The following is a 16,813-nucleotide window of genomic DNA, read 5'->3' on the forward strand; positions in this document are numbered from 1 at the left end:
TGTGTGTGTATGTGTGTGTGTGTATGTGTGTGAAAAAAAAAATAGCTACATTATAAAGTGATGTAAAACACTAAAAACAGAAACATGTCTGTGTTGGTTTATGCCATGAACTTAGCAGATGTTTGAAGCCATTTAACATTTTATTTTATTTTTTGATTTAAATCATTAATTTAAAAGAAACAAAATAAAACTATCAAAAAGAAAAAAAAAATTGAATGAAAAGAGTGCAGAAAGAAGAAAAAAAATCGTTTTATATCTGCCCCTTATTTAAAAAAAAAAGTGGAGGAGTTCAAGAATCTTGGGGGTCTTGTTCATGAAAGAGGGAAAAATGGAGCGTGAGATCGATAGACGGATAGGTGCAGTGTCTGCAGTGAAGCGGGCGCTGTACCGGTCTGTCGTGGTGAAGAGAGAGCGGAGTCAAAAGGCTAAGCTCTCAATTTACCGATCAATCTACTTTCCCACCCTCATCTATGGTCACGAGCTTTGGGTTGTGACCGAAAGAACGAGATCTCGGATACAAGCGGCCGAAATGAGTTTTCTCCACAGGGTGTCTGGGCTCTCCCTTACAGACAGAGTGAGAAGCTCGGTCATCCGGGAGAGATTCAGAGTAGAGCCGCTGCTTCTCCACGTCGAGAGGAGCCAGTTGAGGTGGCTTGGGCATCTGTTTAAGATACCTCCTGGACGCCTCTCTGGTGAGGTGTTCCGGACACGTCCCACCGGGAGGAGGCCCAGAGGAAGACCCAGGACACGCTGGAGGGACTATGTTTCTCGGCTGGCCTGGGAACGCCTCGGGATTCCCCCGGTAGAGCTGGACCAAGTGGCTGGGGAGAAGGAAGTCTGGGCCTCCCTACTTATTAGGCTGCTACCCCCGCGACCCGACCACGGATAAGCGGAAGAAAATGGATGGATGGATGGATAAAAAAAAAAAAAAACTTTAAACAATCACTTAAATTAATCACTTTAATATCCACTTTAAAGCTAGGAATAAAAAAACAAACAAACATGTTTTGTGTTAGCAGAATTTAATTCTAACTTTAAAACTTATCCAACATTAATAAAACTTACCTCAAGTTGCCTTTTTGGTCATGCATGCATAGATTTGTACAAATTGTACTTGAGAGGAGATTATTACAGCTTCATAGAAAATCAATAATGATCATGATATTGGAAAGGTATTGGTATCGGATGATATCCAGAGTTGGGGATCGGATCGGAAAAAAAAAAAAGTGGATCGGTGCATCCTTGAATAAAACATGAATACAACATTCTCATAAAAGTCGAATCAACATGAAAACCACAGAGCTTCTGATAAAAAGACATTATCTGGTGGGCCTTCTTACAAAGTGAGTTCACATCAGAATCAAGAGTTTCTTTATTGTCGTTCACACCACATTTGGTACATGTGGTGGAATGAAATTATGTACACAGGGTCCCAGTTACATCCAACAATAAAATGTAAAAGAAAAACAGTAATAACATCTAAGATATGAACTAATAAAAACATCAGCTAAAAATACACTAAGCACTAATAGCATAAAAACATTACGTCGAAGATCAGCACAAACATGAGTCTGTGTGAGCAGATGAGCACGCATTAACACAGCAACATGAAACAGATCAGCAGCAACATGAAACAGATCAGCAGCAACATGAAACGGATCAGCAGCAACATGAAACAGATCAGCAGCAACATGATGTGATTTTTCACAATGATTATTCTGGTTAGAGATTCATGAGTCTAACAGCTTCAGGGTAGAAGCTGTTCCTCAGTCTAGTGGTTCTACACTTAATGCTCCTCAACCTCCTTCCTGAGAGGAGCGGGGCAAAAAGTGTGTGTGCTGGGTGAGTGGGGTCCTTCATGATGCAGGTGGTCCTCTTCCTGCATCTGGAGGTGTAGATGTCTGTGATGGTGGGGAGGCTGACTCCAACAGACTTCTGTGCAGCCTTCACCACTCTCTGCTAAGCTTTTCTTTCTGCAGCTGTGCAGCCTAGTTAATGACCACAGGAGCTGCAACTGAAGAGTCTTTTCTAAAATCAATGACTATCTCCTTTGTCTTGGAAACCTTTAACTTTAAAAAGGAAGACTCACACCATTCAGTCAAGTCCCCGACCACAGGCCCATTGTCTGGGTCATCACTGCTGAGAAGGGACAGGATGACAGAGTCATCAGCAAACTTTAAAATGTGCCAGAACCAGGCACCTGTGAAACTTAAAACATGTGTATAACTTTCACATCTTCAGATGGGACGCTTTCCTGTTGTTTCTATAATCATTTTATCATTATTCGTCTTTAGACAAAACATCCATCCATTATCTTTACCCACTTCTTCCTTTTTTGGGTTGCCGGGGTTACTGGTGCCCATGTCCAGCCATCACTGTCTGGGAGGCGGGGGGCACCTGGACAGGTCTCCAGTCCATCACAGGGACACATAGAGACAAATAAGACAAACAACCATTATCTCTATCACTCACACCTAGGGACAATTTAGAGTTACCAATCAGCCTAACATGCATGTTTTTGGTCTGTGGGAGGAAACTGGAGTACCCGGAGAAAACCCACACAGCACGGAGAGAACATGCAAATTCCACCCAGAAAGCCCCCCCGGCTGGGATTTTAACCAGTGTAACCTGCTTGCTGAGAGGCAGCAACTCTACCAACTGTGCTACCGTGCTGCTCTTAGACCAAACAAACTTTGTTCTTTACCAGACTTGGAGTTTAGAATATTCTGAGGAAATGGTCGGCAGATCACAAGTTAGATTTACAAGTTGAATTTTCAGCTACAACAGTGAAATTGTTGCTCAGTATGTTGCATTACATCATGTTCATTCAAATAAAAATGTTATAGTAGACATTTTTAAATGTTTCTGTGCTTTTGATTAAATGAAATCTGAGGGATTTTTTCCATGCATTTGTTATTCATCCCAGATTTTTTCTGTCTGTCTCATGCAGGTATTATACGCCCCTCCAGCAAGGGATCGCTTCACAGCTCCCTCCTTCATGCAACGTGACCATTTTAGCCGCTTCCAGCCCACCTACCCCTACATGCAGCATCAGATCGACCTGCCGCCCACCATATCGTTGTCAGATGGCGAGGAGCCCCCACCGTACCAGGGGCCCTGCACTCTGCAGCTCCGTGATCCCGAGCAGCAGATGGAGCTCAATCGTGAGTCTGTGAGGGCGCCACCCAACCGGACCATTTACGACAGTGACTTGATTGACATGGGAGGAGGTGGTGGCATGGGAGGGGTGAAAGGAGGAGGGGTTGGCGTAGGGGGAGGAGGCCCAAGGCCACCGAGCAGCAACTCGGGCATCAGCGCAGCCAACTCCAGCAGCCACGGGCGCATGGAGGGCCCCCCGCCGGCGTACAGTGAGGTGATGGGCCACTACCCCGGCTCGGCATTCTTTCTACACCAGCACAGCAATAACCAGAGAGTAGGGAGGCCGGGGGGGCCAGGCAGCAGGACGATCCAGCAGCAGAGCCAATCAGAAAGCACAATAGTTCCTGCCAAGGACTGCAAACCCGAGGACCTGGTCTGAGTAGAGACTGGGGGGGGGGGACAAACAAGTCCACACAACCCAGACTGAGAACGTCTCCCTTGTTCACCCCGCTGGTCTCTGAATCGCTCTGTTGCTCCTCGTCCCACACTCCCATGCACAACGATATATCAACATGAGCTACAACTAAATAAGGAAAGTGAAACCAAGAGTTGATTTCATGTTAAAATTTTGGGATGGGATGATTTTTATTTCCCTTCATTTTTGAAAATGAAACTGCTAGCACAGATTGAAAGTTCTTTATTTTTGCCACCTTGGCACGACCTTTTTGTCCCTGAGAACTGAGGAAGATTTTGTTTAGTTTTTATTTTTGTTCTGGTTTTACGTTACGGACCGGGATCTGTGCACAATGCGAGAACTGAGAATCCAAGACTTAACTTAGAACCCAACAAAACTAGACTCACAAACCCAAATCTTAGTGCCAAGGTTCACGAGGAAGCAAAATGAGGAGAGAAGAAAGAACATGTTCTAACATTCACAACGCAACAAAAGAAAAGTTATCGAAAAGTTGCACTACGTTTTTGTTGTAAAAGAGAAGAGGGACATGATGTCACGTGATGCTTTGTTGTAATTTCCCTTTTTGTTGTTGGTTGATTTTATTTCACTGACTGAACTCTGGCTCTAAAGTTGGGAGCAAAAAAAAGACAAACAAACAAAACTTAACAAAAAAAAACAAGTATCAGCTTATTTCCTTCCCTTTTTTAAAAACAAAAAGCGCAAGCTCTTAAACCCAGCCTACAGCGTCTCTGCTTACAACACAGGCACAGTGAAACTTAGTAAGAGAAGGACCGTGTGCTGCTTCACGTCTGTGTTCACTTCAGCCTCATCAGGGGGAGAAATCTGCCAGTGACCTGCCTCTGGGTGGATGACAGCTATTTTACAATTATCAGTCAAAAATAGTTTTTAAACTTTGCCCAGAAAAATCCTACGTAGTTACCATCTCGCTAAAGGTAGTACCTCACTGGGCTGCAGTTGGCGAACGGCATTGGATTGTCGCACATTTGTGGTGCTTCGGTTTTCTCGCATGGGTCAGTGAGGCCTGCAGTCCTCTTATAGCACACATGTGCCTCAAACCCTTCTTGGTTTCTGTCATGGGTCTCAAACACATCTCAAGAGTGCAAGAAATGTATTTTCACACCTGGAGCTTTTTTGACCAAAAAAAAAAAAAAGTCCATGCCTTAAAAACCACGACAATGATCAACAATTATTAAAAATCTGATCCAGATATTCCTGTTTTCATTTGGAAAGTGTACTCATGGTACTAATTTGTGGAGCCCGACCAATATGGAAACATTGGCCATCACCGATACCAGTATCAACCAATAAACGATATGTCTGATTTTTTTTTTTTTTTGCTTTGTCCACCCCCAAGAATCTACATAAACAGCAGTGGAGTGGGGCTTGTTTATTTAGCACAGCTGTTAGCAACCATGAAGCTAAGCCAATCAGATCCATGATATACGTAGTCCCACAATAGGTTTACAAGTAGTGCACTGGTCATAAGAACAGTGTTCCTAACATGCGTTAACATTTTCTATCCTCCAGTATTCACCATAAAGTTATCAAGTGTGTTACATAAATATAAATTAAACAAAGAAATGCCCTTCACTGTTTATTATTTAAACAGTCCCGTATGATGAAGGGCTAAATAGTATTGACCACAGCAGCATTCTTTTTTAAAAATAATCTTTGCAGAGAAGTAAAGATTTCAGACAAACCATGCATTTCATAGAGGACGACAAAAATAACGTTTCTAACACAGATGTATATTTATCGCTACGTTAGATATATTGTTCTGGATAAAATTTTACAAGGCAATAGCCTATGCCTATGTAAATGTAAGCTTGTTCATTTGAGAGGCGCATAACTAATGACAAGAAGGTCGGAGGATTGAAGATAATTTATTATTGATTTATTTTACAGATCAGTTAAAATAAACTTGCCATGCTCTGTATTGCTCTCTGCTTCATCTGTGCTGAAAGTGAAACTTGAGTGAACGTCCATGACTTGAAAGTAGTCTTCATGCGTCCTCTGCTGGATGCATTGTACAATTACAGCTGTTTCCAGCATTTTAGGGGTTAAAATTAGAAGTTCTTATATCAGCACATAATGGGACAATTATCACCAATATTGATAGGTCCCCGAGGGCCTATATTGGCCTAAAATATCAGCCCTACAAATATATCGGTTGGGCTCTTCTAATTTGTAAACATGAGGATGGCTGCCATAGTAGGTAATGAAATATTGTGCATTGTGTACCGTATCTTTTTGTGAAATGTGCGCTCAAAAACAAGCCATGGTTTTCAGAAACTGGCCACACATCTTGCTGGTCATTTGGTCTCAAACAGAATTAAGTGAGATCACGGTTGAAAAGTTGCTCATTTCAATAATGAGTCGCCAATTTGTCTCTATCTGTTGCAGCCCAGCAGGGCACTACCTTAGATTAATTTCATGCTCGAACTCTGTAGCCAAAACAAAAAATAGACGGTCCATTTAGAAGCCAGGTCCAAGCAGATTGTTCTTGTCCCGTTTCTCCTGACCTTTGAGCACCTGACACTTTGTTTTATCTCCCGTCTTGACCTGCACAACATCCACATGGAACTCAAACCCCTTCCACCCTAAAGGCTTACTTCTCCTCCTTCACATCAACAATTCCACCAAAATGGAGGAGAAAAAATAAAACTCCACAAAGATTCCCTTGAACAAGGGTTCCACAAAAACTGACTGCAGTCAAAGTCAAGGGCTATCTGAAAGTCCTTTTTTTTGTAATGGAAGCTCAAAAACTTTTTTAAAAAATAGCCTTTTTCCAGCTCATTGTTGCCTTCTCCTCTGCTGTTGTGCTTTCTTTGTTTCTATTTTGTGCATCCCTCCATTTTCCTTTCCGTTTCCTGCTTTTTAACAGTAACAGTGGCAAACGCTGGTCATCGTTCCGTTCCCCCTGCCATCCATGTGCAAAAAAAAAAAAGTGCTCAAATGATGCAGAGTCAGCCAAGCCCTTTAAAGTGGAGATTGAAGCGAAGTTGTCGTTTGGCAGCATGCTGGTGTAGTCCTCTTTTGCAGAATAAGTGTGTTTGTGCATATTTGTAGGTCAAACCTTTAGCAACACTGAAAAGCACTTAATGCTCCTACAGGAGGGTCGTGTGTGTGCATGTGTGTGCAGCTGAGTGACTTATTAGCTGACTGCTTTGAGTTTAAAGATTCAAGGACAAGACTTACTTGGCTTTTTTTTTTTAAATATTACCCCAACAATAATTAAGCTTTGTTTGAAATTTAATAGAGCATCTCTCTAAAAAGCCAGAAATGCACAGGGGTAATAAATATTTAGAGAAACTGCATGCCACAGTCATACCTCCACCACAGGTTCCAGTAACCCTGCACAAGTAAACGTCCACATGGTTTGATACAAGCTGCAACAGTGAGCTCAGAGTCCAGGCCTGAGCATGTGCACAGGAGCTCGTTGAAGGTATATTCATTTTATTTTCATCAACAAATCCCACGAAACCATCAAACTGTCTGATCGATGTGTCCCGTCTGGTGCTCAGCCTTTAACTTGTTGGCGTCGGCTCTGACAACAATGCTCCACTTACTTCACAGCGAACTTCATTTGCTTCGAATTTTTCAAAAGGAAATTCTTCTCTTGGAAAAATATTGTAACTAGGCTGTTCTTGTTGTAGTTTGTTGGCATCTAGTGCCACCATGATGTTTTTGTCCTTGTCTGTAGTGATAGCAGAATCTTTCATGAACCAGAGGACGGGTTCGAATGAAAATCCAACAATCATTGGTTGTGCATCGACAATTGATTACTTTTGGAGGCTGTCCAGCTCAAGATGGCTGCCACAGCCATTTAGCCTTCTGAATTTTACAGAAATTGAGCTGAAATTAGTTCTGTTAGTAGCTGAGCATCATCCCCAACATCTACTTGGATAATATGTAGGCATTAACTATTGGTCGTCTGTTTTTTAGCTAAATATCTCATGAACTGCTGGACAGGTTTTTGTGACACTCAAGTTTAAGCGTTGACTCTACATCTATAACTCATTTAACTTTAGGAGTCAACTCAATTTAAGATAGCTAACACAGCTAACTGACTTTGGCTTACACGAACACAATTCTAATCCCATTATACAGATGTTGAGCTCATTCTGGTGTGGGAGTAGCTGAGAATCATCCACAACACAACTCTGGGTAACGTTGATGTCTGAACTGTTTCTCATGCACAACTTCAGAGCTGTGAGGCTCAGGGGATAACATGGACTACAGCCAACCGTTAACTGATGGTTTGGGCTTTATTCATGAGATTTGTTGACAAGTCAAAGAACAGAAGGTACCAAACAATAACTGTATTTTGTCACTCTGACCTCTTATTTGCATCCCACAATATGACTTTTGGAATATAAAATTGGATTACAGTCCTTTTTTCTGCTAAAGTCCCTGCATAATGTCACTTGCTTCAATAATTCAGTCACCTGCGGCCTCCTGGTCCAGGGTTCGTTGGGATCTGGGCAGTACTGAGGCAGCAGAAATATCAAACAAAGCTAAAGAAAGTGTGCCTACGTGTCCATTTGGTCCTCGCCCACTAACGGCTAATGCCTGATTTTAACAATTTGCTGACATCATTATGATGGACAATTTGCCCAGTTTTGAGCTGAAGCCTTCCAGTTCGCTTCACATTGGTGTTTGAACGACTGCGTGTGTCCCACGGGTTTTTCTGGTCGTGTGTGGAAACATCGCTGCTGCTATTTCTGTCGCTGCTGCTACCGCTGCTTTTCATGGCCACTCCCCCTCTGCTCATCTTGTTCCCTCTTCTATAGCTAGGAAAACGCTCAGACCCTCTGTAGTCACGACCACAGGTACTGGGACTCGTATGACTCGGTTCAGAGAAGTGGAGGCACATCAGCCCACCACTACAATTTTTTTCCCAACACTTGGGGCGTCTGACTACACAGAGCTGCTTCAAACTTCAATTTCTTCCATGGTTTTCTTTTTTTCCAGCTTGTTCCTTCTGTGCAGTCATAGCTCGTAAATGGAGGATAAATGAGATGAATTTTATGTTTTCTACAAGGAGGTTTGCATGTTACTAATATGTGAGTAAATACGGTGCCTAACGTTCATGTTTGAGCAGATCACACCTTCGTCACACTGCTGCTTGGAATCTGTGCAGATGCTTTACCTGGGTGGGAGACACCCCCAGTCAGACAGACGGGAGCGAGTGTGCTCAGCCTGTTTTTAAATGTAGGTTTCTGGTCATATGTCTTAAGTTTGAATCTAATCTTAAATTTCATTTAGCCAGTTTCTCATCAGAACATTTGATCTCCAGCTCTGTAGCCATTGTTCCCCTATCAGAGCGTTCCCTCTTCGAGAAGCATCTGCAGCCGTTCCGAGCAGTGATGTGACCTGAGTGTGGAGCAGACATAGGAACCCACTTGCACTCAAAAAGCTCCCACCTTCGTTGTGCCTCACTTCCAACGGTGCTTTTTTCAGTAGTTTGTCTTTCTTTGTTTGTTTGTAAGGTGCTGTATATAACTTGAATATATTATGCACATATCCTACCCAATGGGTAGAAACCACAAAAATATGTTGTGAATAATGTAATATAATGTATAGACAGTTTAAGAATTTTAAGAGGGCAGCATCAAATTTGTAAATGCCTACATTTAAAAAAATGTGCTTTTTTTTTTTTTTTAAAGCAAAACATGATTTTCAAAATATGCTTACAAAGGATTGCAACACAAATTACTACTTATACTATTTTGCTATAAATAATAGTGTTATCATAAGGTTGAAATGACCTTGTTCATTGGATTCTTCTGTCACGGGGCCAGATTTCCCTCAGAAACTGGCCGACTGACTAACAAAAGTAAAGTTCTGTTGCACAGATCTTTTTAGAACGTCTATCACACTCTGTCATCAATCTGTGTTTATGCCACAACGTCAGCCCTGCTTCTGGTTGAATTTTGACTTTGTAAGCAGTTGAACAAAAAGCAGGCAAGGTTTTTTGTTTACTAATGATCGCTGCACAAAAGAGTAATCAGCACTTCTCCACGAAATGCATCTTATTTGAGTTTTTTAGCTGACGTTTTGTAAATTTGCCAAAGTATAAACATGCTGAGAACACTCAGCACTGCTGTAGGTCTGCTCACTCCCCTGTCTGCTGAGGCCCTCTCAATATCTATCTCTTTAAATATGGCAGGCTTCTGTCTGCTATGGCCATAGACTTTTACCTCAGCCCAGGTGCAAGAACTGTGCTGCAATCCCACTTCTGACACCATGTTGTTGTGGCAGAAATATTAGAGGGAAAAATGAAGATCCAGCTTGTTGATTTTATTTTATATAAGTTTTATCACAAAAGAAATGTCAAGCAGGGATGAGCTGATTCCAAGCAGCAAAACTGGTCTAACCTAATAATGTAAGACGTTGCCTTTTTAAACAAAACGTATCAGAAAAAAGGTGAGGCTATCAGCAGTTTAACTTCTGATGGCAAGCTTTATAACTTGGAGAGCAACAAGGCCTAACATCAAACTATGAACATGACTATTCTGTTACAAGTAATGAGGTCATCTCAGAAGACCTATCATTGCATCTTATTTTCAATAACAAATTTTGGTTATTGAGGCATTTCAGCTCAGGACGATGGTCATCAACAAGCATAAGAGGAAATGCATTTTTTAGGCAAACCATTGGAAAGTTGCATCAACAGTGTAAAACCAGCTGAGGGGGAAATACTGTTAAAACTCATCATTTAACTTTAACTTGGTATTTAGTTTATTATTTTCTCTGTGTAAATGGTATATGTGGCACAATGTATTAAACTTATGTTTAACCTGCAGCCATTTATTTACAGTATGTACTGAAATTAACTCCACTGTACAATAACTGCAAAGCATGTTCGTTCTTATTTATAGATGATGTACATAGCTGCGCGCCATTTTCTCTTCACAGCACCAAATAAGTGGCAGTTGTGTCGTTTCATTTGGAGAAAGTCTGTTGTAACTGGCTGGAGAGCAAATTTCTCCTGTTTTTTTATTTTATTTTCTGCACAAACTTGAAGAGCAAAGTTGGGCTCAGAGTGACATTTTCTTTCGTTTTTCTCCCCTGCAGTTCTCTCTCTTGCCATTTCTCAGAAGTCTGTACTCAGTTGCTGACAAGTAGCCGTTTGTATCGTTTTGCATTGATAACAGCATCAATAACGTCTCAAACTTTGGAATTCTCTCTGTCTTGACACCATAGGACTGCTTCCATCATGACTTTTGTAATATCAGTTTGCTTTATTTACAAAATAAATCCTTCTTGTTGCCCCTTTTCCCCTCTGTGCAGAAATCTACATCTATATATGGCTGTGTGTATTAACCATATATATATGTACGTACCACGGAGGTAAAACTGTTGTGTATTTTTGCCTCTTTTTATTTAAGCAATTGTGATGTAATAGGTTTTAGGCCTAAGGTCTGTTATTGCAATACTTTTACAGAAAATAAGAAAAAAATCAAAAATTGTTGCTCTAAGTGCTGTTGTAGTCAAAGATTTTATGCTTGTACTTATGCTGTAGTCAGACTGCAGCGTAATAAATAAAACTTTAAAAGTGACTGCTGGTCGTCGTCTTGGTTCTTCTGGTGCAGCTTTGGGGTGTGATGGCAGCGAGCGAGTCCTCTGCCGTGAGAACAGGTGACTGGATGTGTCGGCTGCACCGTGCGGTGCAGGCTGAAGCTAAAGGCTCTGCACATATTTAAACACACAGAGTGGGTTAACAGGTCCATTTAAGGTCAGTAATGTTTGTGTCGTTTTTCTGAATTAGTTGGGTGATTTTCACGAAACTACAAAACCCCCAACGTTAAAGTTGTTAAAGAACATTTAAACATTTTTTTTACAATTTTTTTTTAATTCATAAAACTTCCCTTTTACAGTGCCATGCAAAAGTATTCATCCCTCTTTGTATTCTTTATTTTTTTGTTGCCTTTCAGCCTCAAATTTGTTTTAAATGTGATTATATTAATCTAAACCTATATAAACAAATGGAGCATAAATATGTATTTGGGCTCTAAAACTTCTTCTTTCAGCTGCTCCCTTCCTCATGGGTCGCCACAGAGAACTACTTGGCAGCTGCTTTCATGCCGGACGTTCTTCCTGTCGCAACCACCGAGCTACCACAGCCCTCTGAGTGGAGCAGAGAGCAGCCATCTAGGGTGCCCAGGGGAGCAGATGATGGGAGTTAAGGGCCTTGCTCAAGGGCCCAGAGTGGGGCAAATGAGGGTGAAGGCAGGTGTGGGTGCTTCACCTTTCCCACCTACCTATGTCAGTCCAGGGAGTTGAACCAGTGACCTTCCCATCACAGGCTCACCTTCTCAAACCTCTGCACCACCACTCCCCATTCAGCCTCTAAAACTAATGCATTGCCACATTTTTGCAGCAGTTCCAGCATCAAGTCTCAAATCTGTCTCCATGATCTTACTCCGTCTGAACTCGGGACGTTTTCTCCATTCTACATGACTGGACTTCTCTTACAGGTTCACTGGGAGCTGCTCGAGTCCAACAATCTTTAAATTAAGCCAGAGATGACCAGACATCACATTTAGACTGATATTGGTGCATTGTTCAAAAGTCTGGCTCTCTGATGGTATAGGGGTGCATCAGTGCCTCTGGATTAGTTTACCCATCTGAAAAGGCACCATCATTTCTGAAAGGTGTATGATGCAAAGTCTTACTTTAAACATTTAATGTGTTCGTTAAATCGTTACTAATATGGGTTTCTGAGAGTTGCGTTCTGTTTGAATGTAATCTCAGCTGTGTCAGTATCAGGGTTGTACTCGGGCGTAGACAGTTAGCAGGAAATCCTGCTTTCATGATTCAGCTCGGTGTTGACAGGTTGATAAAGATGATTCATGTGAATCATTTTCCTTTTATGTTGCGAATTAACCTCTCTTTGCCACCACAGATTGGGATTATCTCTGATCATCAGTTTGAAGAGAAAGCTAAAATAAATCACCAAGATGGTGAATCAGGAAAAGTTTCAAATTGTAAACATAGCACTTTTAGTCAGCTTTGTTAATTATTCTCTGAGGAGCCCATCATCTGACAATGAGGATTAAACTTGGATCTTCCAGATCTGCTGATTCTTGCCCCTCCGTGCACATCGCAGGTCAAATCTTGGTCAAGAAACAACTGCTCTCTTTGTCTTTCTTTGTTCGCTGTCAGAGAAAACTTTGGCGAAGAGTCTCTTGAGCTGGAAGGAAACGGTTCAGTCTGCTCTGTAAAGTAATGATATGCATAAAATATAAGTTTTGGTGTGTTTCAGGGAGAACGGTTTATTTATAGTCAAACTCCATCTGCTAAGTTGTCATGACATCCTCAGGAGTGAAACAAACCTCGTGTTCAAAGCCCTTCGCCTCACTTACACGTCCTGTCCTCTCTGTGAACCTCAAGCTGCAAAATGCTGATGGGAACGCAACCCATCCCAGAGCTGTTCACATCTTCTCCTGACCACACGCACGCACGCATGCACGCACGCACACACACACACGCACAAGCAGGCATACTGATGCAGGGCATGCTGAGGAATCCTGCATACATCAGCTGTTTGCTTCAGAGTCTGAACTTCATCCAGGCTTTTATCAACAGCAGGAAGCACAAAGAGGAGGAAATGGCCTTTGAGGTTTTCTAACATCATGATTAATCTGGGAGTTGTGTCTAAATGTTCTCTTCAATTTTGAACTGGTTTAAAGACCAAGCTCAACCTGGGAGATAAAGTTAGGCAGTTAAAAGCCTGAAGCCTTACTCCACCCATCCATTATCTTTTACCCGCTTCTTCCTTTTCGGGTCATGGGGGTCACCGGTGTCCATGTCCAGCTATCGCTGTGCGAGAGGCAGGGGACACCTGGACAGGTCACCAGTCCTTCACAGGGACACGGAGACAAACGAGACAAACAACCATTCACTCTCTCACTCACACCTAGAGACAATTTAGAGTTACCAGTCAGTCTAACATGCATGTTTTTGGTCTGTGGGAGGAAACTGGAGCACCTGGAGAGAACCCACACATGCACGGAGAGAACATGCAAACTCCACCTAGAAAGGACCCCGGCCAGGATTCGACCTGGTGACCTTCTCACTGAGAGGAAACAGCTCTATCATCTGAGCCACCGTGCCTCCCCTGTAGCCTTACTGTAGCAGGTAATGCTGTTTTCACCCCTTCAGACCTGAAGCTTTTTTTAATAGGTCTTCTGAAACCTGAAGGTTTTCTAAAGAATTCAATTATTTTACAAAAACATTTCTTATCTGAAGACACTACTCAGAACCTGAAATTCATTAAACTTATAGCTTCCACTGATGGACTGAATATCACTCGCCGCTTTTCATACCGGAGCTGTAAAGGGGTCTGACAGTAGAGAAAGGTTTCACAGCATTATAGAACAGTTTAAATGAATATAAGTTTAAACGATCAATAGATAAAGTAAAATACTCTAACAGGGTCACTAGAGGGCCGCTGTGGTGTAGAGGTAGGGCAGCTGACTTGGGACCAGAAAGCTACAACATTTCAGAGAATTTGGCAGTATCATACATCCATCCAGCCTCACAATCACAGATCACGTGTGACTCAGTGAGACTTCTTGTATAAATGAAGGTTAAATAGATAAATAGAAACCACACCAGCAGCACACTGCAGATGCTGTCCGATCCGTCCACCCAGACTCAGCTGGCCTCTCAGTTCCCCCGGGCTGTAGGACCTCCCGAATGCCGAGCAGAACTCCTCCCAGCAGTCTGCTGAGCTTCTCGTCGCTGCGGACAGCCAACTGTAGGTACCGAGGGACGATCCTGTCCTTCCGCTGTCATGATCCATGTTTCCTGCTACTGTAGTTCCAGGATCTCAGTGGTCAGGCACTCGAGCACAGCTGGCAGGTAGATGAGAATGCATCCACAGAACATCATTTTCAATTCATTTGAGATATGGGGCTGTAGTTGTAGAAAAATTGCCTTGTTGCCATGTTTACGCATCATAACAAATGTCCAGAACTAAAAAAAAGTTTCAGTAAAAATCCTTCCAGCTGCACAGCATCCGATACCAGAGGAAACAATCGTCCAAAAAAAATGTGATTTACATCCAGAAATAAAGGAATTAAAGTTTCCAAAAGCAAAATCTCAGAATGAAAGTAACAGAGCTGCTCCAACATGCAGCCACCTTGAGCAGCGCAATTCAATGTGTGAATGTGAATGACAATAAACTTGAACTTGTCTTCACCTCCAAGGTCATCTGAGACCAGCCACCTGGACAGCTGCTCCAACAATCAGTTTGCAGAACCAAAGAATTTCTGCACAAACTGTCAGAAACCGTCTCAGGGAAGCTCATCTGCATGCCCGTCGCCCGGTTCATCAACATAACCTACTTGACTGGGTAAGTACTCACATTTGATGACATGGCACAGTGGAGAGGTGTTCTCTTCACCGATGAATCTTGGTTTTCACTGTACAGGAAAGATGGCAGACTATGGCATTGTATGGGTGAGCAGTTTGCTGATGTCAATGTTGTGAAGTGAGTGGCCTATGGTGGTGGTGGAGTTATAGTATGGACACGTGTATGTTGTGGACAACAAATACAGGTGCATTTTATTGATGGCATTTTGAATGCAGAGATACCGTGATGAGATCCTGAGGCCTGTTGTTGAGCCATTCATCCATGATCACATGTTGCGACACGATAATGCATCCCATGTTGCAAGGAATTCCTGGAAGCTGAAAACATCCCAGTTCTTGCATGGCCATAAAGCTCACTGGGCATGTCACCCATTGAGCATGTCTGGGATGTTCTGGATTGACATGTATGACAATATCCAGCAACTTTACACAGCCATTGAAGAGGAGTGGACTAATCTTCCACAGGCCACAATCCACAACCTGATCAACTCTATGAGAAGGAAATGTTACACTGCGTGAGGCAAATGGTGGTGACACCAGATGTTGAAAATAAAACTGCACATTTTAAAGTGGCCTTTTATTGTGGTCAGCATAAGACTCACCTGTGCAATAATCATGCTGATGTCTTGATATATCTTGATATGCCACACCTGTGAGGTAAAGGATTATCTCGACAAAGGAGAAGTGCTCAGTATTTGAGAGAAAAGGCCAATTGTGAACTTAGAAAAAATCTTAGTGAGTTCAGCTCATGAACAATGGGAGCAAAAACAAAAGTGATGCATTTATATTTTTGTTCAGTGTATTAACTTCATAAACAGATTAGATATACGCCCGCAGTCAGTAAAGTCAAAAACAAGATTCAACATGTCTGCTGGATTCTTTAGATGGAAAACGTTACTAATTGGCTTTTATGTATGTGAATGTTTCTGTAAAGTGCCCTGAGACAACTTCGCTGTGATTTGGCGCTTTATAAATAAACTGAACTGAATTGAATCGCCAAAAGATGAAGAAAAGAAAACCTAAATCTTTAAAATTCCTACCGTTATGCAGTAAGGAAAGTTTTCTTTGACCTGTGGATCACCTCAGAGTTCATACAAGCATCCTGACACCTGAGTGATGTTCACCACAGACTCACATTGAGGAACACAGATTGGCTTTACTCGAAAACCATTTCAGGAGTCAGAGTGGAGCTCTGTCCTCGTTGCCATCCTCCCTGTGGGAGAACAGACAGGTGTTTGTGTGCATGGCTGTGAACGGCATAAACAGGTGTTCATTAGTTTGGACAGCAGAGGTCATTGGAGCTGCACACTGATCGCACTGAGCTGTATGCTTAGTTATTCAAAATGAAGGCGACAGACTGCAGCTCATGAAATGTGTAATGATGGGATGTTTGCATCTGTTTAGCATTCTGTAACACATTGACAGCTGAGAGTGTCAAACCAGACTGAGCCCACTCAGTTAAAAGCTGTTTGCATTAACTCAACTAACTTTCCAGGAAAATGTTTCCATCTTTTAGCAAATCACTGCTTTATCTTTAATACAAAGATCTATCTCGTTACAACTTGATGTGTTTGTGAAAACTTTGTCAGCGAGAAATTCACACAATAATATTGTTCCCGCTAATATTCATCTAGGATTCAAACATTTGTGTGTGTAATATATATATATATATATATATATATATATATATATATATATATATATGTATACACACACACACAGACCCTTTCCAAAACATGTGCATATCATGCAAAAAGTTAATCTTTAATAGATGATAGATTCAGGGCCCACAATTTAAACAATTTCAAGTATTTATTTGTTTATTTTTATATAATTTGGGCTTCCAGCTCATGA

General features: G+C 41.9%; 1 protein-coding gene across 1 annotated transcript in view; it reads left to right on the top strand.

Moving 5' to 3' along the window:
- The window catches only part of ldlrad4b (low density lipoprotein receptor class A domain containing 4b), a 56,392-nt gene extending 52,554 nt beyond the window's left edge, over positions 1–3,838 (top strand). Inside the window, exon 4 of the mRNA XM_037676465.1 lies at positions 2,951–3,838. Within this exon, the coding sequence (XP_037532393.1) occupies positions 2,951–3,538 (588 nt within the window). The 3' untranslated portion in view covers positions 3,539–3,838. The remainder of the gene's footprint in view (positions 1–2,950) is intronic.
- Positions 3,839–16,813: the final 12,975 nt, after the last annotated feature.

This window comes from Nematolebias whitei, chromosome 5, assembly GCF_014905685.2.
Source record: "Nematolebias whitei isolate Nwh7 chromosome 5, NemWhi1, whole genome shotgun sequence".
NCBI lineage: Eukaryota > Metazoa > Chordata > Actinopteri > Cyprinodontiformes > Rivulidae > Nematolebias > Nematolebias whitei.